This window comes from Gouania willdenowi, chromosome 5 (assembly GCF_900634775.1).
Source record: "Gouania willdenowi chromosome 5, fGouWil2.1, whole genome shotgun sequence".
In the NCBI taxonomy this organism is placed as follows: domain Eukaryota; kingdom Metazoa; phylum Chordata; class Actinopteri; order Blenniiformes; family Gobiesocidae; genus Gouania; species Gouania willdenowi.
The window spans coordinates 21,758,164-21,769,252 of record NC_041048.1 but is presented as its reverse complement, the minus strand read 5'-3'; the positions used below and the strand labels follow the sequence as shown (position 1 = coordinate 21,769,252).

At 40.1% G+C, this 11,089-nt stretch overlaps 1 protein-coding gene across 1 annotated transcript in view; it reads left to right on the top strand.

The window, feature by feature from the left end:
• The first annotated feature begins 426 nt into the window (after positions 1-426).
• The window catches only part of LOC114463209 (low-density lipoprotein receptor-related protein 1-like), a 153,196-nt gene continuing 142,533 nt past the window's right edge, over positions 427-11,089 (top strand). The window contains 1 exon segment of the mRNA XM_028446583.1: positions 427-988. Coding sequence (XP_028302384.1) covers positions 892-988 — 97 coding nt within the window. The 5' untranslated portion in view covers positions 427-891.

Sequence of the window (11,089 nt, the reverse complement as noted above, 5' to 3'; positions counted from 1 at the left end):
TAATAGAGTACAATTGTTTTGAAGTGCGTTCAAAATGTTTCCGTGAAAGTGTGATGTTAGTATACTTTTTATATATTTACAAAAAGTACAATTTGTGTAAATACATTTTCAATTTACTAGTGAAAATTTAAATATACTTAAAATACAATACAGTACTTTTTTACCCACCTGGGAGCAGGTACAATTTTATGAATAAACAAAACCTTAACATATCTATTTAATAGTGTTTTTAGTTTTAGTAATGATAAAGATAGAAAAAAATGACAGGAACTCTTTTACAGATAAATACCTATGCATGATAAAGTTGTGGCAGCTGGGAAAGTGTCTAATGTAAAAATGCCATGTGTACTAATCACTCCCGCTATCGGCCTGTTGCCGGTCCGCGGTCCGGGTGTTGGGCACCCTGAGGGGAGGGCCGGCTGAGACGCTGATGTTACGCCGTCAGTCGGAGCTCTGACAGACAGACACACAGACTTACAGGCAGACGCTCCTGCGGGCTCCAGGTTGAGTTTGAGAGCAGCGTTGGTGCCGTGGCTGCTTCCCCGTGTCAGGAGAACAAAAGGCGGACTCGCTCTCCCACGTCCCCGCTGTGTGCCGGACCGGCTCCATGCTCCGTGCAGCCCGCCGGCCTGTGTGGCGGGGCTGCCCCTGCATCTGAGGAGCATCAGAGGAGAAGCCTCAGCTTCTTTTTGTTCCAAGCCCTGACACTGTGAGCACTCAGCCGTGGTATAGTGGGCACACAGCGGCATACAGCAGCGGCAGCGGCAGCCTCCCTTCACGGAGCATCCCTCTCCGGAGCTCCTTTTCCACGTCTCCGGCTCTGTCTGCCACCTCCAGCCTGACAGGACCAAGAAGCGATTGATGACTACATTTATCTGAAGATCACTGACAATGTGGCGCATTACAGCCAACACGTTGGCAGTAGGATTGCTTTTCTTGGGATTCTTGCACAGTTTGGAAGTAATCCCTCCATCCAGGGCTCTTGATGGTAAGCTTCTCTAAATTCATTCTAATACACCTTGAAAAACAATTCCCATAAAAAAAAATAATAAAAAAAAAACACTCGTGTGTACATTGCGTGCTCCAGGGTTTATTTTCAGTTTGGTATCACAGCTCTCTGAAGAGAAACACTGGAAAAGCGCTTTTTTTTTTTTTTTTTTTGTTCTTTCTGTCTGCGTGCCTGACAGAGAATATTATAATAATATTACAATACCACAGCAGTGATGGTACTGAATAAATAGCAGCAGAAAGGACATGTCAACAGGTCAATGCACACACACTGGAAACTCAGTGCAGACTCTATCATCGTGTGTTTGTGTGATGTACTGCAGAGTTCAGTCTGTGTGGTTGTGATTTAGATAAAGTAGGTTGAATTCAGTCAGTTATAATGTTTAGTAGTTTGATCTAATGACAGCAGCTGGATGGAGTCTGTCTGTGCCTCACAGCTCCAGTTTTACCAGTAAAAACTCACTTCATAGACAGTTTCCTTCTCTTTTAAACGCTGCCATCTGTGACTCTGCTGATGTATTTATTTGCCTGTTCTGTACCAGGTCAGGGCAGTCCTGAGGTGTCCCCCCACCCCACCCCCCCACCTTGTGAATACATACCTTTGCAAAGGAGGGAAAACTTCTGGAAACAATTAAGCCTCCACTCCAGCACTTACCATAGTGTTATTAGAGGACTTTGTGTGGGAAACCTTTAAAGATTCTTTGTAGTTGGAGGCAAATGATGTTTACTCTTCCATTGAGCGTTCAAACCACCATGTGAATCAAGCAAATGAAGGCCTCATATAATACTTTTTCCAGGGATGTCCCGATACAACTTTTTCATTTCCGATATGATACCCATACTGCAGCCTTGCGTATCGGCGATACCGATATTAATCCGATATCAACATGAAACAGACATACTTTTTTTTTTTTTTCCTTTACTAAAAAAATAATGACCTATTTTGTAGTGTGGAATGTTAGAAAAGGCTTGATCTAGTGATGTCACTCAAACAGAGAACAATATTCAGCAACAGTAGGTATGAGAAAAACTGACCCATTTATTATTAACCAATTGGTTACACACATTTTAACCTTGACATAAGATCTACAGTATTCTATAATTGAATGAAATGAATTGGGAAAGAAAAATACAAAATTAAAATTGGAAACTTGAATCCGATATTCGTTTTCAGGCTGATATCTGACCGATATTCGATATTGGATCGGAGCACCCTAACTCTTTGTGCTTATTAATTGCTGTGGGACAATATAAAAAGTTCATGAGATGAGACGATCTCGTCAGATCTCGGACACTGAGAATTCCAGGTGCCAAAGTGGGGTGGCAGTCCTTCTAGTGCAGTGGTTCCCAATCTTTTGTGTCCCGTGTGCCCCCCCCCCCCCCAACATTTTAGTCAAATCATATGTACCCCCTCTTTCTATAATAATTGTTTCCCAATTATTCTTAAATGTATTGTTAAATCTTTCTGAGTACCCCCTGCAATGTGCTCCTGTACGCCTTGGGGTACGTCATGTACCCCTGTTCGGGATCCACTGCTCTAGTGGTATCTGTCATTGTGTCTTTGGGCAAGACACTTTTTCACCCACATTGTCTGTGTGTGAGTGAGTGTTGGTGGTGGTTGTAGGGATTGATGGTGCACTATTGCAGCCTTGCTTCTGTCAGTCTGCCCTACAGAAGCTGTGGCTACTATAGTAGCTTACCACCACTAAGTGTGGAGTGAAAAATTAATACAATGTAAATCGCTTTGAGTGTCTATGGAATCCAATGCATTATTATTAGAGTACTGTATACGATAAAAGGCTCACGTTAACGATATGAGACAACATTTTAGTAAAGGGAAAAAAGACCAAAAAAAGTATGAAGTTTGTAAAATAACCATGCTTTTATTTGACTCAGGGGATATTTGCTCTGGGTATGATTTTTTTTTTCCAACTCAATAGGAATATAAAAAAAAAAAACATATAAGACCACTTTTTTCCTGCTTCGCCCAATCCCCACCCTTCGCAATATCTCAATATCATTTTTATCATTGACTATATATCTTGTGACTTTTTTTTCTTTCTTTTATTCTTTATTTTTGGTATTTTTGTTTGAGCAATTACATAGACTTTACATAGGACGGCATACAACTAGGGATGTTCCGATACAACTTTTTCACTTCCGATATGATACCTATTTTGCAGCCTTGCGTATCGGCCGATACCAATATTAATCCGATACGATATCAGCACGAATCATACGTACTTTTGTTAATAATTTTATCTTGTGGAATGTTAGAAAAGGCTTGATCAAGTGATGTTACTCAGCCAGAGAACAATAGTTAGCAATATCGGTGGTTTTAGATGCAGGCCGATAAAGTCCGATATTCATTTTCTAGCTGATATCGGACCGATGTTCGATATCAATATTGGATCGGGACACCTCTACATACAACGCAATTTGACAGATCCAATAATAAAGTATATAGATGCCTGTAATCTTTACAAGTCATTTTTCTTGAAATAAAACTCAGAGAGAAATTAAAAAAAAAAAAAGCAGTTAAGCTCAGTTAAAATTAAGTAAACCTGGATAACCAGAATATTACTTTGAGGTTCAAACACCCTCTTTTATGTGTAGGTTTTAAAAGTATTATGACATAAAACAAAAGAAAAAGAAAGGTGTACATAGTTTTATATATCAACATCTATACATACAACACTTAAAAATAAAATGTACCACAGTTACACTCATTACAATTGCAAATTAAACTTTGATGGACTTAAAAATAAATTCTTAGAAAACCTGAGCATATTTTTTCTGCTTATTTTCCACTAAAACCTTTTATCTTGTGTCAAGATGTCCTGCTGCACGATATTTTGTCCCACTTTTACTAATACTAATGTTTTAGCTTCAGCATGACTGAAGTAAACTATGAGCTGCTTTTTTTTTTTTTAAAAAAAAAAAAAAAGATTTATCACTGAGCCAAAAATGTGTTTCCTTTGAAGTTTTACATTTCCCTTAGCAATGCAGCATAGTGAAGATTTCTGGGCCCAGAATCCATATAAATGACCACCTTTTCTTCAGTATAAGCTGAAGAAAAGCTTTCATCTCCATACACAGCGATCATTTGTAGAAAATATTATAACACCTTTCTGTGAGATGGTTCTTTGAATCAATGAATCCACCGCTTGTCATTTAACTGAGGAGATCAGATCGCCGATTCTTAGCGTTTTTTTTCAAGTCGTTGTGCGCCACAGTTTCCAGGAAACACGGAGGCTTGTTTATTTTCACTGTATTATTCAGGCTGAACGTGTGACGAACCAAGTATCTGGCAACTGTAACACAGGAATGGAAGTTTTGAAGCTTCCATTATTAAGTAAATTAAACCGTCAGTGAATTAATTATTCATGACAGCTCAGTAGATTAATGGGAAATTGCTCTGTCTCTCATTCTCAGGGAAGAGACTCTGCTGATTCAAATCATTCATTTCTTTTTTTTTTTTTTTTTTACTTTTAAGTTTCTTTAAACAACATGCTTCTCCAGTAAATGTTGTTTTCAATTTCTCTGACCTCCAATACTTTTTCTTGGCCGCTGCATGTGGAGGCTCTGGGGTAGCACCACCAAGCCCCACGTTTAATGAGCTCTGTGCTGCTCTTTGTTTCCCAGAAGAGACCTTCATGAACAGTCTCAACTTGTTCCGAAGGATTTTCTAATTGGGGGCCTGATCCAGGAAGGCTCTAATGAACGAATTTACATTGTTTTACTTCACAAAAGCAACGCCAGTATAGAGATGTCACATAGATGGATGTCTAACATGTGCTGATGTAGTTCAGCAAGCACTGCCCAAATCGAGTCATTTTGCTATCTTCCCCTGGTAAACGCTGTCGTTTCAACCACATCCTCCACAATAAAACTAGGTCTGGCTCTTTGCTTCTTAATTAACTCACCATGCAGTGACGCCGCTCCTCTTGCACTTTTCCTCTGCGTATGTCTCGGTTGGCAACATTTGCTCATGGCTTGAGAGAAAATGATTTGCCGTTTGTTTTGTCGGTGGGGGGTTCGGCCGTCACAGGACCAGGACCAAAAGGTGGCCCCATTACTATTTATGGAGCACATCTGCTCTTTTAGTTGATGTTAGATTAAGAGTTCAAAAGGACATTAGCAAGAGAACCAACTGTTGGATATGTGCAAATGATACTAGATGGACCAAAGTAATTGGACACAGCAGATTTTCAAGGTTTGGGCTCTTTATCTCCTCTAAAGGGCAACCTTAATGGCGCATTCACACCAAATGCGTCGAAAGCATCAAAAGCGTCAGGTGTACATTCACAATATATGGTGGACGCGCTTCTAGGGAGCGTCGGAGGTCCCACTGCGCAACCCGCGCCTCCTGTGCCGCGCGTTTCGAAGCTTTTCGCGCAGCGGACGCGTTTGATGTGCGTCCGGCAACTCCAATGCGGCCGAGGCTGGAGTTGAGATTGTTGAACTTTTGCGCTTCAATCAATCAAGAGCTTTCCCCAATCGTGACCTATTCAGAATAATGAGAGGGAAAAAAAACACTAACCGGAGGCGGAGACAGATGGACAGGCTCCATTAGTGTTTTTACTGCTGCTGAATCTTGTTTAATTTATCTGATAATGAGTTGCATAAAGTCATGATTGATAAATATTTCTGATTTCCTATAATTAAACCAGATCAAGTTGATGATTTAATCATTCAGTATATTTTGGTGTAATAATCTCAATAGTTACATTAGTCTAATGGGACCAGCTTTGTCTGTGAACACGTGAAATATAATTAAAAAATATTGCTAACATTTATTTCACACAATGTGTGACATGTTTAGTTTTCATCCTTCCATACAAGTGTTAAATCTGACCATAAACAAGTCTGTGGCTCTCTGTGGGTTTATGACAGTAAGACATGTTCTTTTTACTTGGTCTGTTCCTTATATGGAGTGGTTAGCGTTAGCTCTATGTGTCGGTGTGTTAGCTTAGCGTAGTTAGCTTTAGTTGAGTTTCCAGTTCATAGTCGTTGCTACAGGTTCATCTCTGTCCCCGTGTTTGTGGAACTTTGGGTGGATCTGACGGAGGAACTTGAAGCGGTTCCCTTTGTTGGATGGTTGTCTGGTTTTAACCAAGTAGCGGTCCATGATGTATCGCAGCACGGCAGCTTCAGGTAGCTGAGACGTACACCTCACACGCACAGATGGTGGTGTCAGCAGGGGGCGGTGGCGGTGCACGTCAGAGCTTCCGTAAACAACGTTCCACTCCAGAGAATAATAAGTTGACAACAAACAGGGGCAGTTTTGGCCCGTGGAACACAGGTTTTTTTTGGGTCATTCTTAGCTAAATTGAGGGACAAATGGCCCGTGGCCCTCGCTAATCTCCGACATGGGAATTTATCGTATATCTCACCAGTGAGAATGTTTTTGACGATAAATCATTAACGATAAAATATCACACATTCCTAGTGCCGATGCGGGTCAGAAGGTTGTCAAACTGGGCACAGGAGAGACCGAAGTAGCGCTGAGAGCGACTCTCGTCCGAGCGCAGCTCTGGTGAATCCAGAAACGGCGTAAATAAAGTCAAGCCTCTCTCTGGATAATGTCGAGCCGATGAACATGAGTCGAAGGCGGCGTGTTCATCAAGGAACTCCAAACTTTATTCTCCATTCAACCACACTTCTCTATAGCTCTCTAACATCACAGTGCACACACTAAGACACACCAAAATACATCCGACCGGAAACACCGCCTTCTCAACACAATGTTCCCCACCACTTCACAGTCACTGGGTGAATTATGAATGTAACTGATTGCCACAATATCATCCATTGTATGAACACCACCGGCAACAGAGAAGCCCCTCCCCTAAACGCGCTCAACATTCTCTCTTCCTCATAGATCAATAAATCAAAGATCATTAGTAAAAGGTTGAAATTGACACAAAAAAGGCTCAGATGTCCACACCAAAAATATTAAAACCTATATTTTCATTGATCGAGAAGCCAAATAAGGTAACCAATTAATAGGAAAGAAATTATATATGATAGATATTTGTTTTTAGTGTATTTACAGCTTTAGGACCCGTTACTATAAGAGATGCTAACAGACGGCTAACACAAGAGGAAGGTGAACTTTTATTAGGTTATTTATTTCAGGCTCAGTAATTGTGATTAATTGATTAATGGAGAACGTAATTGTAATTTACTTTTTGAGGATAAAATAATAGTAATTGTAATTGTAAAAAAGTGTCAGTCACTGTAATTGAAATTGAATTGTAATTGAACATGGCTAATTGAAAACGTAATTGTAACTGAAAAATGTAATTGACCCAAACCCTGAAATTGCCCCTGAAAAATTGTTTTCATCTCCACTGTAAACACTGTTACAACAGTTTCTTGGCATTTTAATTTTAATTTAATTGCACCAAGAAAAAAATACTATTACAGGAAAAACCAGGAACAAACTAGAGAAAAATGATGGTGGTGGTGTCGATCGAATCACTGTTTTCTTTCTCTAGCAAAGAAATGAAAGAATTAACCATAAGAGTGAAAGAAAAACAAATGTCAACAAACATCGTTTACTGTGGAGAAAACAATCTTTCGAGTGGCACTTTTAGCCTTTTACATTTTTCCCTGAGCAAGTCATGGTGTCAGACCCTAATCGGCTAATTAACTCAAACACACCTGCAAAGGTTTCCTGAGCCTTTAAACGGTCTCTCAGTCTGGGTCAGTAGGCTACACAATCATGGGGAAGACTGCTGACTTGACGGATGTCCAGAAGACAATCATTGACACCCTCCACAAGGATGGTAAGCCAAAAAAGGTAAATGCTAAAGAAGCTGGTTGTTCACAGAGTGCTGCATCCAAGCATATTCATAGAAAGTTGAGTGGAAGGAAAAAGTGTGGTAGCAACAGCAAAAGGGATGATCGCAGCCTTGAGAGGATTGTCAAGTAAAATACATTCAAGAATTTGGGGGAGCTTCACAAGGAGTGGACTGAGGCTGGAGTCAGCGCATCAAGAACCACTACGCACAGACCAATCCTAGATACGGGATACAAATGTCGCATTCCTCATATCAAGCCACTCCTGAACAAGAGACAACGTCAGGAGCGTCTTACCTGGGCTGTGGAGAAAAAGAACTGGACTGTTGCTCAGTGGTCCAAAGTCCTTTTTTCAGATGACAGTAAATGTTGCATATTATTTGGAAATCAAGGTCTGGAGGTCTGGAGGAAGAGTGGAGAGTGGAGAGGCACAGAATCCACGTTGCGTGAAGTCCACTGTGAAGTGTCCCCAGTCTGTGATGATTCGAGTTGCCACGTCATCTGCTGGTGTCGGTCCACAGTCAACACAGCCATCTACCAGGAAATTTTAGAGCACTTCATGCTTCCTTCTGCTGACAAGCTTTACGGAGATGCTGATTTAATTTTCCAGCAGGACTTGGCACCTGCCCACACTGCCAAAGGTACCAAAAGATGGTTCAATGACCATGGTGTTACTGTGCTTGATTGGCCAGCAAACTGGCCTGACCTGAACCCCATAGAGGATCTATGGGGTATTGTCAAGAGGAATTTGAGAGACACCAGACCCAACAATGCAGATGACCTGAAGGCTCCTATCAAAGCAACCTGGGCTTCCATTACACCTGAGCGTGTAATATTCAAATTTTCTGAGACACTGAATTTTTGGTTTTCATTATCTGTAAGCCATAGTCATCAAAATTTCAAGAAAATTTCACTCTGTCATGAGCCTATATCAAATATGGGTTTGACTCTCTGAAATGTAATCTCCAGCAGCATAGAAAGACATTTTGAACAATGTGATGCTTCCAAATCCAGCTTTGTGTAAACTTCACAATTTACAGTATTTGATACCCCAACTATAAATCGTAACAGAATTTCAACAAAATGGGTAAGAACTTCTCCTTTATTGAAAAAGTTAGATGTTGTTTAACCTTCTTCAAAATTCATAAAAATGAAATATTCAGATCACATATTTTAGAACATTCTTCTTCTTCTGTGTAGTTTTACGGCGGTTGGCAACCAAGGCAAGGAGCATTACCGCCAATATTTTTAGAACATTAATAATAAAAATATTTTAAGTGCCATGAGTTATTTCTTTCCTAATTTTCAATTGTTCACTAAGGCCATTCTCACCCTGCACCCCTTCTGTAATGACAACACACCCTTCCTAGGGGGCGTGTCCCCCAGTTTGGGAACCACTGGGCTAGCGGATGATAGCTGAGCAAGGACATTTACTTCTTACCTACCAATCAGCTGTTTTAGGCAATATTGTGTGGTTGATGTGAAAAACAAGGTTATAAAAGTGTGAGACCAGTGTTGAAGTGAAATTGCCAAACAGTAATAACACATTTCAAGAAAAAAAAAATGTTCCATTCCCACACCGTAACATGTGGATGAACTCCAAGTATTGGACAATATTTGACAATCATTTGGATTTAAAAAACACCAAAATATACTTTTAGGTTGCAAGAGCAGCAGCCTTAACAAGAAAGCCCAGTCGTTTTTGAGAATCCAAAGCAGTTTTAGACCATCAGATACAGTCTCTCCAGCTTGTCCTGGTCCGACCCTGAAGCATCTGTGCTGCTTCCTCATTAAAAGCCCAAATCACCCCAACTGGCTCCTTTTGTTGTGGAGCAGCAGCTCTTTGTACTAATAAATAGCAGCCAAGGAAAAGGATGGATTATAGTTTTACAAGACAAATGTTTATTATTCATTCTGACAGTTTGTGTGCTGTATTTATTTTGTTTTGTGTGTTTTTTAGAATCATTTGTGTAATGGTTGGTCATTATAGTTGTTTATTTGAGTCATTTTGTGTGTTTTTTTGTGGTAATTTTCTGTGTTTTTAGAGTAAGTTTTGTGTGTTTTTTTAAAGTAATTATATAATTCTGTGTGTTCATTTAGTCATTTTGCGCATTTTGGGGAATAATTTGATGTGTTTTTTGGAGTCATTTAATTAGTTTCAGTTGTCATTTTGTGGGATGTGGAATCAATTTCTGTATTTTTGTTGACGTATTCTGTTGTTTGAGTCACCTCGTTTGTCTTTGGTGTCATTTTGTGTGTTTTTGTATGTATTTTGTGTTATGGGACACCACAAAATTAGACAGCCCATGTCTGACCTACGTGAAGCAATTTAAGGTTGAGCACAGCCTTCAGAGACTCCCTGAAAATGAGTGGAATTCAGGAGTTTTGTAATCAGTTCATCAGCCAACAAATACGTAAAGGAAGAGGGCTTGGTGTCTCGTGGCAGAAGTGTTTATATTGTGGAAAAAAATGAAAGGCGTTGCCTTGAAAATTGTTGTTGTTCAGTAGTTTTCATCTCCCATCGGCCATAATACTGGCAATCTATCCTGGGCATCGACTTTAACAGGGATTTTTGTTTATAGGAGACCATGAGTTGCAGGTCTTTTGTAAATCAGCGTAAAATTGGCAGAGGAGAGGAAAATTAAAACATCTTTCAGATGATTTAATTCACTTTAGGTAGTGTTACTCCTGTGTCTTGTCCTGTCACCTGTGCATTTGTAGGAAGCCTTGGTTTCAGCTTGTCAGGCTCATCAGCCTCTTTAGCTCTGTGTGTATATGTGTACAGCTCCTCCCCCTTCTTCTGTCATGGGCGGAGCTCATTTCCATGATACCTCCCTACTTAAGCTTAGAGCTGCAACTAACAATTATTTTTGTTGACGATTAATCTATTGATTATTATTATCCCCCGCCACAAAGTGTGGAAGCGGAATATACGTAGGTTTGAGCTTCGTCCGTCCGAGTTAAAGGGGACATCCTTTCTCAGAAACTGTTTAAGATAAACACATTTGGTGTGTGGCTTCAGGGTAGCAATACCTTGATGGAGTTCGAAAATGAGAAGCGCACAGTTATTTTTTCCAGAGTTATTGCCCTTGTTCCATTTTTTGGACTCTGTTCATGGAATCTTCAAAGGGAACAGCTTTTCTTAGAAACTGTTTAAGATAGGATAACCAAATTTGGTGTGTGGCTTGAGGGTATCAATACCTTGATGGAGCTCAAAAATGAGAAGTGCGCAGCTAATTTTTCCGGAGTTATTGCCCTTGTTCCGTTTTTTTTT